The 20,640-nt window shown below is 45.1% G+C and overlaps 1 protein-coding gene across 5 annotated transcripts in view; it reads right to left on the bottom strand.

Annotated features, from left to right (window-relative positions):
* USP48 (ubiquitin specific peptidase 48) overlaps positions 1 to 10,415 on the bottom strand; it is a 72,903-nt gene extending 62,488 nt beyond the window's left edge. For all 5 annotated transcript variants that reach the window (XM_003585792.6, XM_005203335.5, XM_005203334.5 and 2 more), the window contains exon 1: positions 10,091 to 10,415. In XM_003585792.6, the coding sequence (XP_003585840.2) occupies positions 10,091 to 10,224 (134 nt within the window). In that variant the 5' untranslated portion in view covers positions 10,225 to 10,415. The remainder of the gene's footprint in view (positions 1 to 10,090) is intronic.
* Between the last annotated feature and the right edge of the window lie 10,225 nt (positions 10,416 to 20,640).

Here is a 20,640-nt window from a genome sequence, read left to right as displayed (position 1 = left end):
GCACCCCACCAGACCCCTAAGGAGAGTCCCTCCTCCTCCCACCAGCACAATTTCAAACTGAAAAAAAAAAAAAAAAAATCAAACTTAATCTACTCACTCCTGCTTGGTTTTTTTTTAAAAGCATTTTATGACACACTGCTCAAACTCAGCCATGGAGTGAACATGGCTCATCTTCATCTTCCTGGATTGTAAACTGTCCAAAAAAAATTCGAAGATTTTTTTTATTATTAAATCAAGCAGACAAATTATGGAACACAACACAAATTTAAAAGCCAAAACAAAACAACTCCTAAAAAGAACAATCAGGAAGGATTAAGTCCTACAGGATACTGAATCAGGAAGACCCCCAAACTAAAACAATGTAATAAAATAAAAAGTTCAGAAACAGACCCAAATACACACTGTAACTCAGCATGCAACAAAGGTATCCCCATCAGTGGAGTAAAGACATGAGTCCTACAAGATACTGAATCACAAAGACCCCCAAACCAAAACACTGTAACAAAAAGTTCAGAAACACAGGGCAACTCAGCATGCAACAAAGGTGTCCACATCAGTGGAGGAAAGACATCATCTTTAATAAACAGGGATGGGCAAGCAGGCAGCTACCTGCAAAAAGATACAATTGGATTCATTTCACAGTATCACTTCAGTACAAATTCCAACTGGATCAAAGATTTAAACATTAATTAAAACCACAATAACATTTAAAAAAAAAACCCAGCAAATTTCTTTTACACACTGGTATGAAAAAGGACTGAGCTGATGACTCAACGTTTAGAAGTCACAAAAGATCCATTAATTTAATCTCATAAAACATTTTTGCATGGCTAACCAATCCATAAGTCAAAAGACAATGGTATAGGCACCTCTCTGGTGGCCCAGTGGTTAAGGCTCTGTGCTTGCACTGCAGGAGGCATGGGTTCAATCCCTGGTAAAGGAAGTTCCACATGCCACACGGCACAGCCACAAGAGGAAATAAAAAAGACAATGATACAATTAAAAAATTCTTTTTACAACTCATGTCACAGAAATAATCTCTTAATACATAAAGAACTCCTACTGGACTTCCCTGGTGATCCAGTGGATAAGAATCCTCCCGCCAATGCACAGGACATGGGTGAGATCCCTGGTCCAGGAAGATTCCACAGACAAGGAGCAACTAATCCTGAGAGCCACAGCTGCTGAGCCTGTGCCCTCTAGAGTCTCTGCTCGGCAGCAAGAGAAGCCGCCGCCAGCAGAAGCCTGCACTCCCCAACCAGACAGCAGCCCCCACTTGCCACAACTAGAGACAGTCTGCACAGAGCACACTGAGGAGACTCAGCGCAGGCAAGAATGAAGTTAAAAATACAAGTATTTTAAAAAAGAATGCCTACCAACTGATGAGGACTAATAACCCCAAATAAAAATGGGCAAAGGACACAAGAAGCTGCTGAAAGAGGCATACAAATGGCCTCTAAGCATGAAAAGTTGTCATTTGAGGAAAGCGAAACGCACCGTGAGTGGTGGACTATAGTGCCATTTGCCAAGTAACCCTGTTCTAGACACGTTCTGGATTGGCAGCACCAATGAAATAAGTTCTGGACAATGAGTTGTGAACAGAAACACTGAATGTAAGGACTTCCCTGGCGTTCCAGCGGTTAAGAATAACCATCTTGCAATGCAGGGGGCTCTGGTTTGATCCCTGGTCAAGAACTAAGATCCCTCGTGCGTGTGTATGATCTGCAAATGACTAAGAATGAACATCCTGCTGCTACTCACCATATGAATGAATCTCACAGTGCTGAGCAAAAGAGGCCAGAGGAAATACAATGTAAAATTAATTGTATACAAAGTTCAAAACAAGGTAGATAATCTCTGGTGTTCAAAGTAAGGCGAGTGTGTTGTCTTTTTTTTTTTTTAAGTTCTCTATTTTAATTTTGGCTGAGCTGGGTCTTCCTTTCTGTGCAGGCTTTTCTACAGTTGCGATATCAGGGCTTCTCACCGCAGCACGAGGATCTTCCTGGACCAGGGATCAGACCGTGTCCCTGCATCGGTAAGCGGATTCTTAGCCACTGAACACCAATACTCCCTGCAGGGCAAGCGCGGCATCTTAACCTCTGGACCACCGGAGAAGTCCCCACAGCAGCGTTTTATTTCATCTTGCTGTTAGATACATGAGATATATGTTCCCTGTGTGATAATTCACCCAGTGTAAATCTCATGACTTTGTGCACTTTTCTGTACATAAAATATAAATTTTAGTTGAATAAGAACCACTAGAAAACTTTTGAGCCTTTTTTTAAGCTGCTGTCTACCGGCCTGCCACACGGGCCCTCTAGTTCCCCAGTCAGGGGTGGAACCTGGGCCCCGTGCATGGGGAGCTCAGTCTTAAAACACTAGACCACGGGGGAAGTCCTTCACAGAGAAATTTAAGAAGGCTCCTGCCTTATCAGGTATTTTAAAAATGCTGGCAAGTAACTGGAACTGTTATCCTAGTACAGGGATATTAAGTAGAATCAGCGGAAGGGAATGGGGTACTGTACGTCCCCAAATACGTACAGTAATTTGTCATATAACAGAAGTGGCCTTTGAGTCTTCCCTGGCGGTCCAGCGATTAAGACTCAGTGCTTCCACTGAAGGGGCGTGAGTTCCATCCCTAGCTGGGAACCAAGATCCCACATGCCCTGTGGCAGGACCACTAAGAAAATAACTAAAGACGGCCTCTCAACTAGAGCTGGTGAAGATTAGATTATTCAATAAATGGTTTAAGAAAACTGAGTGCCCATTTAGTAAAAAGCAAAAATAAAGATGGACCCGTACCTCATTCTATGAATCAAAAGGGACAAAACCCACAAAGTAAAAATCAAACAAACAAACAAAAAACTGGGTCGTCTGGTGGTTAAGAGTCCGCCTTGCTGTGCAGAAGACACGGGTTTGATCCCAGTTACGGCAGTAAGATCCCATGCGCAGCATAGCAACTAAAAGGTAAGTCGCTTCAGTCGTGTCCGACTCTGTGTGACCCCATAGACGGCAGCCCACCAGGCTCCCCCGTCCCTGGGATTCTCCAGGCAAGAACACTGGAGTGGGTTGCCATTTCCTTCTCCAACGCATGAAAGTGAAAAGTGAAAGTGAAGTCGCTCAGTCGTGTCTGACTCCGACTCTTCGCGACCCCATGGACTGCAGCCTTCCAGGCTCCTCGTCCATGGGATTTTCCAGGCAAGAGTACTGGAGTGGGGTGCCAACCACATGCCAACTACTGAGTCAAGCACTCTAGAAATCCCAAGCCACAACCACAGAGAGTCCATCAGCTACAACAAAAAGGTCCTCAAGACACAATGCTTTAAGACCCTGACAGCCACAACTAAGATCCGAGGCACCTTTTTTTCAATTGGGAGGACTTGCCTGGTGGTCCAGTGGCGAAGAATCCATCTGCTAATGCTGGAGGCAGGGGCTCAACCCCTGGCCCAGGAAGATCCCAGAGGCCATGGGGCAACTAAACCCATGTGCCACAAGTACTTAAGCCTGCAAGCCCTAGAACTCCACAAGAAGCCATGGTGATGAAAAGCCCCGCACTGCAAAACGAGAGCAGCCCCTGCTAACCGCCAACTACAGAAAAGCCCACACAGCAACAAAGACCCAGTACAACAAAGATACATTAATGGAATTTAAAACAATTTCTAGTTGTGGCTTTAGCCATAACTGGCGGGTGGGTGGGGAACCGATCCAGGACTCTAAAGGACATTGCTGAGGTCCATTTTCAAACTGTCTCCTTTTGTGAAAGTAAATATTATGTTGTTTATATCTTTCTTATCTCTAAAATAAATGGCAAATGAAGGAACTTTAACCTCAGTTGGCTCTATTTCAGAGCCACCCTAGACCACAGGAGATGCCGGAAAAAAATTTTTTTCTGAATAAAGAATGACTACTCTGCATGGCATATAATAAATATTTGTTGAATTTAACAGATACATAGAAAGAAAATGAAAAATATCAAATACCAGCTCAACCTGAGATTAAGGGGAGGTTTCTCACTTTCATTCAAAGCTTGGTTATACTAAGTAATCCTGCAAGTGCTGGTGTAGAACAGCAGAGACACATAAAGAACAAAACTCCACAGACACAGGTTTCATAGAACACAGAATACTTCCTAAACCAGTAACACGCATTACACTGGAAATCTTTAAAGTTGTGTTAAGTAATGAAAGTACATCATTCACTGAGAATAAACTGACGCGGCGCAGGGCCCTGTTGGGCTCCTGGGGACAAGGTCTCTCTGTGCCCCCATTTCTGACTCCAGGAAACAGCCTTCCTTCAGCCTCCTTGACCTTCCCTGCTTCTGAAGGGCAGACTTGAGCAGTCGTTAATTAGGGAAGGGCAGGGCTGGGAGAGAAACAGTCAAGAGCAGCCTTGGGGCAAGGTCCTGTTTTCCCCTCAATGGACACACAACAATACCTTTGAGTTATCTCACAGAGCCCGAAAGCCCCTCCAGGTGGGAGAAGCTACCAATTAACTTCGGTATACTGCCCACAAGGCTTCCCAGGTGGCGCAGTGGTAAACAACTCACCTGCCAACAGGAGAGAAAGATGAGAGGATTCCATCCTTGGGTGGGGAAGATCCCCTTGGAGAAGGAAATGGCAACCCACTCCAATATTCTTGCCTGGAAAATTCCATGGACAGAGGAGCCTGGTGGGCTACAGTCCATGGGGTCGCAGAGTCAGACACAACTGAGCAGGCATGCATGCTGCCCACAAGCATGCAGACCCCAGATCAGCTGGACCTGAAGGTGATTCCTCTTTACCTCACCACTAACCCCTCAGAAGACTGTCCACAAGGTGAGCACACCCTTTTTGAATAATTACGATAAGACTTCTATCTTCCCCAAGAACTGGACTATATAGACTTGTCTATATGAGTTGACTATGTGAGAGTCAGACTATAAAGAAAGTTGAGCACTGAAGAATTGATGCTTTTGAACTGTGGTGTTAGAGAAGACTCTTGAGCGCCCCTTGGACTGCAAGGAGATCCAACCAGTCCATCCTGAAGGAAATCAGTCCTGAATATTCACTGGAAGGACTGAAGCTGAAACTCCCAATTCTTTGACCGCCTGATGCGAAGAACTGACTCACTGGAAAAGACCCTGATGCTGGAAAAGATTGAAGGCAGAAGGGGACGACAGAGGATGAGATCCTCAAGACACAATGCTTTAAGATCCTGAGAGCCACAGCTAAGATCCAGCATCACCGACTAGATGAACCTGAGTTTGAGCAAGCTCTGGGAGTTGATGATGGACAGGGAAGCCTGGCGTGCTGCAGTCCGTGGGGTCACAAAGAGTCGGACACGACTGAGTGACTGAACTGATCCCCAAGCTGGGACACGAGGTTCTGAGGGCATTAGCTCACTATGGCCCCCTTTGCCTGGAAAGTAATAAAGCTATACTTTTCTACTTCACCCAAAACGACCTCCAAATTCAATTTGGCACAGGTGTACAAAGAGCTGAGTTTTCAGCAACAAAACAACTGATCATCTTGGGTCAATAACTGATAAAGCTGTATGGGATCGTGGGGTGTCATTATACCATCTCTCTCTCTCTCTTTTTCCCCCACATCACATGGCATAGGGATCTTAGCTCTCTGACCAGGGACTGAATCCACACCCTATGCAGTGCAAAAATGGACTCTTAACCACTGGAACAGCAGGGAAATCCTACTTCGGTGTATGTTTAAATTTTGCCATAATTAATAAGACTTTTTTAATTTAAAAAAATCTGTTCCCTGACCTCTTCTGAGGATCAGGGACAGGTTAGCAAGGCAAAAGTGGTAAAGTGAGAGAGAAAGTGCACCAACAGAGAAAAGGTATCACCAGCACATCAAAGAGGAAAGGCTCAACAGAAACTTAAGCATCAGGTCCAACAGTCCTTACTAAGGGGTTTAGACTAGAGCCAGGGGCAGTCACTTAAGTGTTTCTTAAACTGGTCTAACAAGGGATTCCCTGGCGGTTGGTGGTTCAGACTCAGTGCTTTCAATGCAGGGACCCAGGGTCCATCCCTGATTGGGGAACTAAGATCCCACTATCCATGAGGCACAGTTAAATCAGTGGCATAACGATGACTTTCTTGAATGCATTACATCTCTGAAATGTTTTGGTTTCTCTGATGAAAACAAAACAGACATTACACTCCTATATACAACTAGAAGTGTAAGTTCAGGTTTTAAAAATTCAAATCAAGATCTTAACTGTCACAAAAAGAAATAATATGACACCATATCCCACCTATCAGATGAAAAAGTCTGACTAACATATTGTGTTGATTATGGAAACAAGACATTCTTACACACTGGTAGTAGGAATGTAAAGGAAACCACCACTCTCATGAGAAATCTACCAAAATGGGGCAATATGAAAGCTGCATATCCCTCACCGAACAGTTTTACTGCAAGGAACTCGAAAGTGAAAGTGTTAGTCACTCAGCCGTGTCTGACTCTTTGCGACCCCATGGACTGTAGCCCACCAGGCTACTCTGTCCAAGGGATTCTCCAGACAAGAATACTGGAGTGGGTTGCCATTTCCTACTCCAAGGGATCTTCCTGATCCAGGGATCGAACCCAGGTTTCCTGCATTGCAGGCAGATTGACCGTCTGAGCCACTGGGGAAACCACGGGAAAGGGACTGATTTGACTACAATCCTTACTGGTTTTAAGAATTAAGACAAAATATTTGCAGAATTCTTTGTACCTAAGATTTAGTATAGATTGCTTTCATGCTGTGACTGTACTAAGCAGTCTCAGAAGGTAAATAGTCCTGAGTCATCTTGTCTTTGCCTGTGGCTACACACTTCTTCAGCTCTGGCATCTCACTGAAAATTTTTCTGTAAAGTGTTTAAAAGATATTGATAATATCTTAATTACTTAATCTCATCTTAAGAGTCAGAAGAAATGCTTAAACAAAAGGGTAAGAGAAATCTTTCTGATATTTAAATAAAAACTGCTTGGACTTCAAATCAGGCCTGGTTTCAAAAGAACAAGTGACCAAAACAAAAGATAAATAAAACTGCTGTGTTGTTATTGTCGTTTAGGAGCTAAGTCCTGTCTGACTGTTTGCGACCCCATGGACTGTGGCCCACCCAGCTCTATCCATGGGATTCTCCAGGCAAGAATACTGGAGCGGGTTGCCGTTTCTTTCTCCAGCGGACCTTCCCGACCCAAGGACTGAACCTATCTCCTGCCTGGCAGATGGATTCTTTAGCACTGAGCCACCAGACAAGCCCCAGAGTCAATGGTATATTAAAGTAAAAGCTTTTTTGTCGCAAAGGGTACTAACTAGAAAGGGAAATAGAGAACCTACAGAATGAGAAAATATATGCAAATACATGGGACTTATACTGAGAATATATGAAAAGCTGTAACTCAAAAGTAAAGACAATCTCATTTTAAAACTGGGCAAGAGATGTGAAAAGACCTCTCCAAAGATCTACAAATGGTCGATAAGCACATGAAAAGATGCTCAACCTTATTAGTCATCAGGAAAACGCAAATCAAAAGCATAATGAGATACCAATGCACATCCACTAGGATGGCTATAAGAAAAAAACTGTGAGGATGGAGAAATTGAAATCGACATACATTATATGCAAACTACTGCAGCCGCTTTGGAAAACAATTAGTTCCTCAAAGTGTTAAACATAGTTATTAAATGACCCAGCAATTCCTCTCCCAGGTAAATACTTAAAGGAACGAAAGAACAGGTGTTCCAACAAAAACTTGCACACAAACATTCATACCAAAGCTATTCACAACAGCCAAAAAGTGGAAACAACCAAAATACCCATCAATTTAACTATGTTGTGAGGTGTTCGTTGCCTTGATTCTGGTAATCACTCCACAATGCCTATCAAATTATGTTGTCCACTTTGGTTTTTAAATATTGATTTGGCTGCAGGCGGTCTTAGTTGAGGCACATGGGATCTTTAGCTGGGGCATGTGGGATCTAGTTCCGCAACAGGGATCAAACCTGGGCTCCCTGCAATGGAAGCATGGAATCTTAGCCACTGGATTACCAGGAAAGTCCCTCGTATTGTACACTTTAAATATGTACAACTGTATTTGTCAATTATCCCTCATGAAGTTGCGGGAAACTCTTTTAGATCCATCAACTAATGAACAGACAAAATGTGTTATGTCCAACAGTGGAATACTATTCAACCACAAAAAGGAACAGAGTATTGACACGTGTTGTAACATGGATGACCTTTGAAAACATTACGCTAGGTGAACACCAGACAAAAAAAGGCCACGTATTTTATGATTCCACTTAATATAAAATATCCAGAATAAAGAAATCTATAGAGATGAAAAAATGAGTGCTTGCCAGGGGATGGAGGAAGGGAAAGTGGGATGTGACTAGGTTAATGGAAATGGAGTTTCCTTTTAGGGCGATGGAAGAAGTCCGGAAGGAGACAATGGTGATGTTTGTACAATATGTAAGGAAACTTAATGCAGTGGAATTGTATACTTTAAAAACGGTAAATTTCACTGTGCGTTTTACATAACTTTTACAATTTTTTGAAATGAAATGGAAACCTGACATATGCTACAACATGGATGATTCTTGAAAACATTATGCTGTCAAAGAAGTCACTAAAGTTGACACACTGTATGATTCCATTTACATGAAATGTTCAGAAAAGGCCAATTTAGAGGTGGAAAGTAGATCAGTGATTACTTGCATGCTTGGGGTGGGGGAGGTGGTTTACAAGTGCCAAGCTAATGGGTACAGGGCTTTTTTGGGGGGGTGAGGTCAGATTGAGTTGTGTTCTGAACAACTTTGTGAATATACCAACTAAAAACCACTGGATTGTACATTTTAAATGAGTGATGTTGTTTAAGAAAAAAAAAAATGCTTGGATATAAAGCTTGCTACTGTTGCAGCTTAAAACTCACCTCTGTGACATTTCCCTTATAGTGAACTCAGCCAATTTCTACTCCTTTCTTTCTATTAAAATCAAAACTATTATAGTGAAACAATTTCTATTTTTTGGTTACTCTGGAAAGTAGGTGGAGAAACTGACTGAAGCTTATCCATTATACAGGCTATGTCATTCCAGTACTGCCTGTTGCCCTCCTCGTGAGCCAGACGATCAGAACTTGGAATTATTCGTTTGCCTTATGGAAGCTCCCTAACTCGTTTCACTTCCCACACGAGACTTTAAAGCTTCAGATCTGAGACCCTGACTTCCATTCCTCCGGGGTCCTGCCTGGAAATGTAACAACTCCAGGAAGTCTTTACTGAGTACTCGCTAAAAGGATACGAAGCATGCCTGTCTTGGCTAAGTCAATTCCACAACACTCCGGAACACAAACTATAGTTCCCGCGTTAAAACGTGCAAAAAACAGCTAAGGATTCGATCTAAAAGGAAAGGCAAAGAAGGTTCGAAGGCTAGGCAGAAGTGAAGGAGAACACCAACACAGCTCATACTGTGTACCTGGCAAAACGGTACTGGGTCAGAGTCGACCCCTCCCCCGGGCGGGGGGCGGGGGGGCGGTAAGAAAAAAAAAAAGGCTAAAAAAATTACTAAATTAGTGAAAGAGGGGATGTCAACTGGAGATGAAGGGTACCGATGACGCAGGCTAACTATATGCGTTTTCCTAAAGCCGCCCTACCCCAAAAATAGGACCCAGCCTTCAGCGTCGACACCAACACAAGACAATGATGAAAAACACTTCCAAGTTCCCAGTTTTCTAAAACCAAACGCCGAGCCGCGGCCAGGATGGAACGACCACCAACGTTTGCGAAGCTCTCCAGTTCCTGCTTTCAACCATCCCCACCGCCATCTTCGAGGTAAGTACTCAGAACCTTTTCTGAAGGGCTTTCAGCATCATCACCTCCGTGCACAGCCCTGCAAGGCTGTGCCTTTCCCGGGTCGCCCAGAAGGCGGAGAGGAGGAAGCCCTCCACGGGGTTCTCTCCAAGCCTTAGAGAGGCACGCAATGGGCCGCCGTCTTCCTTCCCCACCCCAACGGGAGCCCCCACCCCCGCCCCCACCGCTGCCCCACGGTCTGGTTTTCCAAGGTCCGGCGCGAGGAGGGGCGCGAGTCCCTTTGCGCGGGCCTCACCTGCACACGCCGCGGATGCAGGGCTCCAGCCAGATGCGGTAGGCGGTCTCGATGTGCTCCTGCGACACCTCCTCGGGCCGCACCGTCTCCGCCCAGCGCCAGGCCGCCTTCTCCAGCTGCAGCCGCGGTGCCATGGCCTTGGCCCAGGGAGTGCCTCCTGAGCCCGGCCACCGCTGCCGCCGCCGCCTCCACCGCCGCCCAAATGGATCCCGCCACCTGCCAGCAATGAGGACCAGGCGGTGCCTCAGCCAGCTGGCCAGTCAATCACCTGTGCGCGCCTCAGCCGCCGTGCCTGCCCGCCCGCGCCCGACCCGCACGACCAGCCGCAAAGCGCCGCCGCCGCCGCCGACACCCGACGCCCGCAGCGTCCGCAGACGTTGAGGGTGTACTCCCCGCCGCGGCGTGCGCATGCGCGCGCTCCCAGCAGCCTTTGCGCCGCCCGCGCCTCCCTCTCGCCCCTCTGTCGCCCCTCTCTTTTTCGCCTGTCGGGCAGAGGAAGGGGAAGCCGCTATTCGAGGCTCTCTCTGGCCACGTCCTCACTGGCGCCGCGGGGGAAGCGACGTCTCAACCAGTCTCCAGGAAGCGTCCTGCACACCACTAGTCTCACAAGCCGGTGCCTGGAGGCTTGAAAGCTGCCTGTTCTTGCCTTCTGGTACTTCTTTAACCGTGAAGGAGTTAGGCGAGAGGGCACTCAAGGCACACCATAGCTCCGCTGGATTATGGGGTGGGACCTGAAACTTGGGTCCCCATAGAAAACCAGGGTCAGCTCTGGAAGATTTAAAACTTGATCCTGGACCGGTTTCTGACTCCCCTTTCCCGAGCCCTCCTGACGTCATGGCACGTTCTGGCCTTCTCAGTGAGAACTGGACTACGTGTCCCGGCGTACATTGCGTGCTGCTCTTGGGTGCAAGGCATGCTGGGATTCGTAGTCTTCGGAGGCATGGGTTTCCTGTGCCTTGGACTGTGCCGGAGTGCACGCGGGGCCCTGGGTGACGGGGGGCGGGGTTTCTCTACCCTGGAAGGTCGTCCTCGCAGGTGGCCAACCCTCCTCACTGTTGTTATCTCCATATGCTGATTTCGCCCTTCTTTAGGAACATTCCGTTTTATTCCTTTTTAAACCTTCCCTTTATTCCATCTCTGCCTCTGGATATAAAGAGGAACCTTATCAGAGTGTTTTGCAAACTACAGGATACTGCCTGAGTAAGGATTTTGAGGACTTTACATTTGAGTAAGAGCCCTGAGGCAAGCTAAGCGCTAATTTCTGACTCAATAGCTAGCAAGGTGGGTAACCTTGAACTGTATGCTTTTTTTTTTTTTGCCACAATTTGCTGCTGCTGGGATTTTGGTTTCCCCACCAAGGATCCACCCTGTAGAGTGAGAGTGCTGAGCCCTAACCATTGGTGGTGGTGGTGGTTGTTCAGTAGCTCAGTCTTGTCGAACTCTTCACGACCCCATGGACTGCAGCACGCCAGGCCTCTCTGTCCATCACCAGCTCCCGGAGTTTACTCAAACTCCTGTCCATTGAGTCGATGATGCCATCCAACCATCTCGTCTTCTGTCATCCCCTTCTCCTCCTGCCTTCATTCTTTACCAGCATCAGGGTCTTTCAAGTGAGTTGGCTCTTACCATCAGATGGCCAAAGTACTGGAGTTTAGTTTCAGCATCAGTCCTTCCAATGAACATTCAGGACTAGATTTCCTTTAGGACTGACTGTTGGATCTCCTTGTAGTCCAAGGGCCTCTCAAGAGTCTTCTCTAACACCACAGTTCAAAAGCACCAATTCTTAAGCACTCTCCCTTCTTTATGGTCCAGCTGTAACATCTATACATGACTACTGGAAAAACCAGACCTTTGACTGTACGGGCCTTTGTCAGCAAGCTAATGTCTCTGCTTTTTAATATGCTGTCTAGGTTGGTCATAGCTTTTCTCCCACGGATCAAGGGTCTTTTAATTTCATGGCTGCAGTCACCATCTGCAGTGATTTTGGAGCCCCCAAAATTAAAGTCTGTCAGTTTCCATTGTATCCCCATCTATTTGCCATGAAGTGATGGGACCGGATGCCATGATCTTCATTTTTTGAATGTTGAGTTTTAAGCCAGCTTTTTCACTCTCCTCTTTCAGTTTCATCAAGAAAGAGCTTATGCTTTCTGCCATAAAGATGGTATCATCTGCATATCTGAGGTTATTGATTTTTTTTCCCAGCAATCTTGTGTCAGAAGAGTGTAATTTCCTTGGTTCTATCTTACTGAAGGAAATGGCAACCCACTCCAGTGTTCTTACCTGGAGAATCCCAGGGACGGGGGAGCCTGTTGGGCTGCCGTCTATGGGGTCACACAGAGTCGGACATGACTGAAGTGACTTAGCATAGCATAGCATAGCATCTTACTGAAACAAAGATTTGAAACAGCAGACCAGTGTTACAGCACAGTTACAGCTCAGAGTTTTATTTGGCAAACAAAGGATAGTACCCTGTGGAGGTGTGAGGGTGGGCAGACCCCAAAAAAGAGGCCTCAACCCATCTTGGCTCCCTCTTTTTATACATTTTTATCTTCCCCGCCTCCCCAACCCCACCCCGCAGCTTCCCATATGCAAATTAGGTCTAGCCAGGAAGGGGGCATGTTTGTTTCACCTGAGGTTCTCACTCCAGTCCGTGGATATTTCCTTTGTTCCCTTTTTGTGGGCTTCTCCCATTCTTTGTCTTTTAGCACTTTACCCTGTGCTTCATCCAGCCCAGCATGTCACATGATGTACTCTGCATGATGTACTTCACACTTACGGCAGAAAGTGAGGAAGAACTAAAGAGCCTCTTGATGAAAGTGAAAGAGGAGAGTGAAAAAGTTGACTTAAAACTCAACATTCAGAAAACTAAGATCATGGCATCCGGTCCCATCACTTCCAGGAAAATAGATGGGGAAATGGTGGAAACAGTGACAGACTTTATTTTTTTGAGCTCCAAAATCACTGCAGATGGTGACTGCAGCCATGAAATTAAAAGACACTTGGTCCTTAGAAGAAAACCTATGACCAACGTAGACAGCATATTAAAAAGCAGAGACATTAGTTTGCTGACAAAGATCTGTACAGTCAAAGGTCTGGTTTTTCCAGTAGTCATGTATAGATGTTACAGCTGGACCATAAAGAAGGGAGAGCACCAAAGAATTGATGCTTTTGAACTGTGGTGTTGGAGAAGACTCTCCCTGGGACAGTAAGGAGATCCAACCAGCCAATCCTAAAGGAAATCAGTCCTGAATATTCATTGGAAAGACTGATGCTGAAGCTGAAATTCCAATACTTTGGCCACCTGATACGAAGAACTAACTCATTGGAAAAGACCCTGATGCTGGGAATGACTGAAGGCAGGAGGAGAAGGGGACGACAGGATGAGATGGTTGGATGGCATCACCAACTCTTTGGACATAAGTTTGAGTAAGCTCCGGGAGTTGGTGATGGACAATGAAGCCTGGCATGCTGTACTCCATGGGGTCGCAGAGAGTCAGATACGACTGAGAGGCTGAACTGAACTGAACTGAACTCTGCATATAAGTTAAATAAGCAGGGTGATGATATACAGCCTCGATGTACTCCTTTCTCAATTTGTACCAGTCCGTTGTTCCATGTCTGGTTCTAACTATTGCTCCTTAACCTGCATACAGGTTTTTCAGGAAGCAAGTAATGTACTCTGGTATTCCTATCTCTTTAAGAAATTTCCCAGTTTGTTGTGATCCACACAATCAAAGGCTTTAGTGTAGTCAGTGAAAAAGAAGTAGATGTTTTTCCAAATTCTCTTGCTTTTTCTATGATCCGACAGATGTCGGCAATTTGATCGATGATTCCTCTGCCTTTTCTAAATCCAACTTGAACCTCTGGAAGTTCTCAGTTCACGTACTCTTGAAGCCTATCTTGGAGAATTTTGAGCATTACTTTGCTAGCATGTGAAATATAGTTTGAACATTCTTTGGCATTGCCTTTCTTTGGGATTGGAATGAAAACAGACTTTTTCCAGTCCTGTGGCTACTGCTGAGATTCCCAAATTTACCTGCATATTGAGTGCAGCACTTTCACAGCATCATCTTTTAGGATTTGAAATAACTCAACTGGAATTCCATCACCTCTACTAGCTTTGTTCTTAGCGATGCTTCCTAAGGCCCACTTGACTTCACATTCCAGGATGTCTGACTCTAGGTGAGTTATATGCTATCACACTCTAGGTGTGATAATTACACCGTCATAGTTATCTGGGTTATGATCTTTTTGTATAGTTCTGTGTATTCTTGCCACTTCTTAATATCTTCAGCTTCTGTTAGGTCCATACCATTCCTGTCATTTATCGTGCCCATCTTTGCATGAAATGTTCCCTTCGTATCTCTAATTTTCTTGAAGAGGTCTCTAGTCTTTCCCATTCTGTTGTTTTCCTCTATTTCTTTGCATTGATTACCTAGGAAGACTTCCTTATGTCTCCTTGCTGTTCTTTGGAACTCTGCATTCAGATGGGTATATCTTTCCTTTTCTACTTTGCTTTTCACTTGTCTTCTTTTCAGAGCTATTTGTAAGGCCTCCTCAGACAACCATTTTGCCTTTTTGCATTTCTTTTTCTTGGGGATGGTTTTGATCACCGCCTCCTGTACAGTGTCACAAACCTCTGTCCATAGTTCTTCAGGCACTCTTTCTATCTGATCTAATCCCTTCAATCTGCTTGTCACTTCCACTTTATAATTGTAAGGGATTTCATTTACGTCATACGTGAATGGCCTAGTGGTTTTCCCTACTTTCTTCAAGTCTGAATTTTGCAATAAGGAGTTCATGATCTGGGCCAAAGTCAGCTCGCAGTCTTGTTTTTGCTGACTGTATAGAGCTTCTCCATCTTCGGCTGCAAAGAATATGATCACTCTGATTTTGGTATTGACCGTCTGGTGATGTGCATGTGTGGAGTCTCTTGTGTTGTTGGAAGAGGGTGTTTGCTATGATCAGTGCGTTCTCTTTGCAAAACTCTGTTAGCCTTTGCCCTGCTTCATTTTATACTCCAAGACCAAACTTGCATGTTGCTCCAGGTATCTCTTGACTTCCTACTTGTGCATTCCAGTCCCCTATGATGAAAAGGACATCCTTTGTTTTTGGTGTTAGTTCTAGAAGGTCTTGTAGGTCTTCTTTGAACTGTTCAACTTCAGCTTCTTCAGCATTATTGGTTGGGGCAAAGACTTAGATTACTGTGATATTGAATGATTTGCCTTGGAAATGAACATAGATCATTCTGTTGTTTTTGAAATTGCACCCAAGTATTTCATTTTGGACTCTTTTGTTGACTGTGAGGGCTACTCCATTTCTTCTAAGGGATTGTTGTCCACAGTAGTAGATATAATGGTCATCTGAATTAAATTCGCCCATTCTGGCCTATTTTAGTTCACTGATTCCTAAAATGTCGACATTCACTCTTGTCATCTCCTCTTTGACGACTTCCAATTTACCTTGATTCATGGACCTAACGTTCCATTTTCTTATGCGATGTTTTTTTTGTTGTTGTTTTTTGTTTTTTACAGTATGGGAGTTTACTTTCACCACCAGACACATCCACAGCTGCGTGTTGTTTTCACTTTGGCTCAGTCTCTTCATTCCTCTGGAGCTATTTCTCTGCTCTTCTCCTGTAGAATATTGGGCACCTACTAACTTGGGGAGTTCATCTTTCAGTGTCATATCTTTTTGCCTTTTCATACTGTTCATGAGGTTCTCAAGGTAAGAATGGCCCATTGGACTGCCAAGGAATTCTCCAAACTGGATCCTTAATGTGTGCAATTCTTTATAGACAAATGTTCACTGAAGGAATGATGAAAATAAGACATGGTCCTTGCACCTGGGCGTGGGTGAGGGAAGCACAGTAGAAACTCAAAGTAAGGGCCCCTTCCTTGCAAGGCTTGGAGTCCTTGGGCAGCATCTTCCCAGGAGGGATAACTCTAAAACCTGCTCTTCACAGATGAATAGATCTTAGCCAGGTTAGAAGAAATGTACCATTCTAGACAAAGGGAACTACAAGGAAGACAAAGACAGAAGAGAGAAAGGTCTTAGTGTGAGGCCACAACGCTGAGCAGGGGAGGTGAGCCTTTGAGAGACTAACCAAGACTTTGCCTTTATCTCAGGGACTCATTGAAACATTGAAAGCTGGTGCATGATATAAGGGGGATTTGCATTTTTTGTAACTTCCTCAGTCTAAGTCAAGGACAGAGGCTGAGAAACTACTTGTAAAACTAAGGAAGTAAAGAAGCCAGGGATAATGAATGAACGGGGCAGGGTAATGTGTATGGAATGAGGAGACAAACTTGAAAGATTTAGGACATGGAATCCCTAAACATGATGGGTTGGTCTAGACAAAGCCTGTTTGCTTTCTGTTACTTGACCTTCGGGTCTAGGTCATAGCCCTTTCCTAGGTGCTTACAGCTCCCTGTGTGATTGCCTCTCAGCACATGATGGAACTGTGAAGACTGTTCACTATGCTGGCACTGCTATATGCCAGTTTTCTAATTGGATAGTTAAACGAATAGAGTTTCTACCAAGTGAGATTGAAAAGTACAGAAAAGAAAAGTTGAGAAGGGAGATGATTTCCGTTTTTAATACATTGCATTTTAAGTGCATCAGGGCCGTCCATGTAGAGACGGCAGACAAGAGTCTGAATCTCACAGGACGTATTGCTCCTGGGGTTTTTCAGTCTCCACTGGATGAGTCTCATCAGCATTCAAATGTGCTGTAATTTCTCTCAGGTTTAACAAACCCTTCTCTTGATTACACATCCTCTGCCAGTTACCATCCCAGTTCTTTGTTCTTTATAGCAAAACTTCTGGAAATAGTGGTCTAGAGTCTTCTCCAGTTCCATAATATCCCATCCTCCTTAAATCTATTCTAAATCAGGCTCTTCCCCTCCAAACCAATCACATTAAGGTCATCAAAGTCCTCCACATTGTGAAATTCAGTGGTTGGCTCACACTCTGTTTTACTTGACCTGTCTTCAGCATTTGACCTAGTTTTTCACTCTGTTCTCCTGGAATTTTTTTTTTGTTTTTTTGGCTGCACTGGGTCTTCGTTACTGTGCGGGCTGTCTAGTGGCTGCGAGCAGAGGCTACTCTCTGCAGTGTGTGGGCTTCTTACTGCAGTGGCTTCTCTTGTTGCAGAGCACGGGCTCTAGGCACTCAGGCTTCGGGGCTGGCACACAGGGGCTCGGGAGTTGAGGCACGTGGGCTCTAGAGCACTGGCTTAGTAGGGGTGGTGCACGGGCCCGGTTGCCCTGCTGCCTGTGGTGTCTTCCTGGACTAGGGATCAGACCCACGTGCCCTGCATTGGCAGGTGGATTCTCAACCGCTGGACCACCAGGGAAGCCCCACACTGTCTTAACTTGCAGTGTTCCTGAACACAGTTCACGTGCCTGATGCACAGCGAGTACACACAACCTGGAACGCTGGCGTCTGGAGCAGAGGACACTTGACTGCAGGGCCGACTGAGGAGACCTGTGGCTCTTGTTCAAAGAACCTGAACTCCCTCGTGGTTTGGCGGGGATGTATTATAGGTAAAATTTGGGGTGAGAGTTGCAGAGTGTGTGACTTTCTTTTGATTATTTGGTGGTGAGATAAGAGGCTGCCAGGAATCTGCTCAGCTTGAAGTTATCATCCCCCACCTGGGTAGGGGCCTTAGTTCCAGCAGAAGAACTCAGGTATTTTTATGTATATTCCTTGAGGAGGAACCAGGACCCTGCCCAAGGCTGCACTATGGTTTCCTGACTGTACCTCCCCTGTTTCTGCACTCCCTGCCCTCTGCGATTAGTAACTGTTTGAACAAGCCATGAAATTAAAAGATGCATGCTCCTTGGAAGAAAAGCTATGACCAACCTAGACAGCATATTAAAAAGCAGAGACATTACTTTGCCAACACAGGTCCGTCTAGTCAAGGCTATGTGTTTTCCAGTAGTCATGTATGGATCTGAGAGTTGAACTATAAAGAAAGCTGAGCGCCGAAAAATTGATGCTTTTAAACTGTGATGTTGGAGAAGACTCTTGAGAGTCCCTTGGACTGCAAGGAGATCCAACCAGTCCATCCTAAAGATCAGTCCTGAATATTCATTGGAAGGACTGATGCTGAAGCTGAAACTCCAATACTTTGGCCACCTGATGGGAAGAGCTGACTCATTGGAAAAGACCCTGATGCTGGGAAAAATTGAGGTCAGGAGGAGAAGGGGATGACAGAGTATAAGATGGTTGGATGGCATCACTGACTCAATGCACCTGAGTTTGAGTAAACTCTGGGAGTTGGTGATGGACAGGAAGGCCTGGCATGCTGCAGTCCATGAGATCACGAAGAGTCGGACACGATTGAGCGACTGAACTGAAATGAACTGAACTGGACCTGCCCTTTGGAACACAGGGAAAAGTCATGGAGGCTGAATGAAGCCTGTTTTCTACCAACAGGAAATGAGAGACAGAGAAGGGATTTATACCAGAGAGCCCCACAGGGTCCTCCTCGGTTTCAGTAGGACACCACACTCTGCTGGTTTTTCCGTCACACACTGGCCATTCTTTTTCAGGACCCTTTGCTGATTCTTTCTTGTCTCTCTTAACCTGTAATCCTGAGTGGCCTAGGGTTGTGCTTGGACCTCTTCTCGAACTACAGTTACTCCCTGGGTGATGTGATCTCATGGCTTTGAATACCAGCTGTTGTTGTTCAGTCGCTCAGTCGTGTCCGACTCTCTGTGACCCCATGGACTGCAGCACGCCAGGCCTCCCTGTCCATCACCAACTCCCAGAGTTTACTCAAACTCATGTCCATCGAATCTGTGATGCCATCCAACCATCTCCTCCTCTGTCATCCCCTTCTCCTGCCCTCAGTCTTTCCCAGCATCAGGGTCTTTTCCAGCGAGTCGGCTCTTCACATTAGGTGGCCAAAGTATTGGAGCTTCAGCATCAGTCCTTCCAATGAATATACAGAGTTGATTTCCTTTAAGATTGACTGGTTGGATCTCCTTACTGTCCAAGGGACTCTCAAAAGTCTTCTCCAGCACAATTCAAAGGCATCAATTCTTCGGTGCTCAGCCTTCTTTATGGTCCAACTCTCACATCCATACATGACTACTGGGAAAAAACAGCTTTACTATATAGACCTTTGTCAGCAAAGTGATCTCTCTGCTTCTCACTTCTTTAATTTACTGCCCCAAGCCCAAACTGTTTATTTATGTATTATTTTTTATTGTGAGCTGTCCTGGGCTTCCTCGCTGTGCTTGGGCTTTCTCTAGTTGCTTTGAGTCTGCTTCTTGTGGTGGCTTCTCTTCTTTCCCAGCGCTGGCTCTAGGGCACGTGGGCTCAGTCATCGTGGTGCTCGGACTTGGTTGCCCTGTGGCACCTTAAGTCTTCCCAGACCAGGGAGCAGACCTGTGTTCCCTGCATGGGAAGGACACTGTTTACCACTGGGCCACCAGGGGAGCCCCCACTCTCTGTTTAGATTCTTCACCAATTGGACATCCAAACCCTTAGTTTCTTCATCCTGTCAGTTTCTTACAAATGTATTATTTCTTTGTCTAAAAACTAAAAGCTGCCTGCTTTGGCCATTTCTTCGGTCCCATTTCTGCAGTCCTCCCACGCACGTAAATGAAAATTAGTTTCTTTTTCTCTTTTTAAACTGTCTTGTGTATTTTTTATTATATAGTCCATTTTTATTAGTAGTCCAGCCACAGGAACTCACGATGGGGTGGGGGGGGAATTTTCCCCTCCCCAACACCGATTTATGGTCTGATCTTGGCTTAGCATGGAAACCAGATGAACATTCCTCTGTTCAAAAACCTCCCAAAACTCACCACTTCATTCAGTGTCAGTGACAAAGGGCCTCCTGCCCCGTATTGCCCAGAGCTCCTTTCCCACCACTGTCCCTTCCTGCAGCTTTGTTCCAACAGCACTCTCTCCCAGTTCCAGAGCAAGCAGACTCCTGCTCCTTTCATCTGGAGCTTTCTTCCCCTGCACAGCCACAGGGCTTCTCTTTCACGTGATGTTTTGGGAACGGGGAGGACCCCAGGAAGAAGGTCCAGAAGAACAATTGTTAGATATAAGGAGAATCAGAAGAATTGAACACCTCAAGCTTAGGGAGGAAAGTTTCAAGGAGATGGGAATGGTCAGCTATGTTAAATTCCTCTTAATTTTCCTTCTGATTTCTTGGCTCCTTTCACAAAATTATTAAAATAATTATCTACCCAAACACTGTCAAATATAAATATGGGTCACATATGCAGTTTTAAATTTCCTAGTAGCCACATCTAAAAAAGTAAAAAGAAACAAGTGAAATTAATTTTAATAATATATTTAACCCAATACAGCCAAAATGTTTACATTTCCACATGAAGTCAATCTTTTAAAAACTTTAATGTGATATTATTTCCATGCTATATTTTGGAGATTTGGTATGCATTTTACACTTCTCATCTCATCTGAAACTTGCCACATTTACGTTCTCAAAAGCCACATGTGGTGAGTGGCTACCATAGCAGACAGCACAGACCTATATTCTCTTGACTTCGTCTCCTGTTGTACAGC

The sequence above is a fragment of the Bos taurus genome, chromosome 2 (genome assembly GCF_002263795.3).
Source record: "Bos taurus isolate L1 Dominette 01449 registration number 42190680 breed Hereford chromosome 2, ARS-UCD2.0, whole genome shotgun sequence".
Lineage (NCBI taxonomy): Eukaryota > Metazoa > Chordata > Mammalia > Artiodactyla > Bovidae > Bos > Bos taurus.
This window is presented reverse-complemented; position numbering and strand designations above follow the sequence as displayed.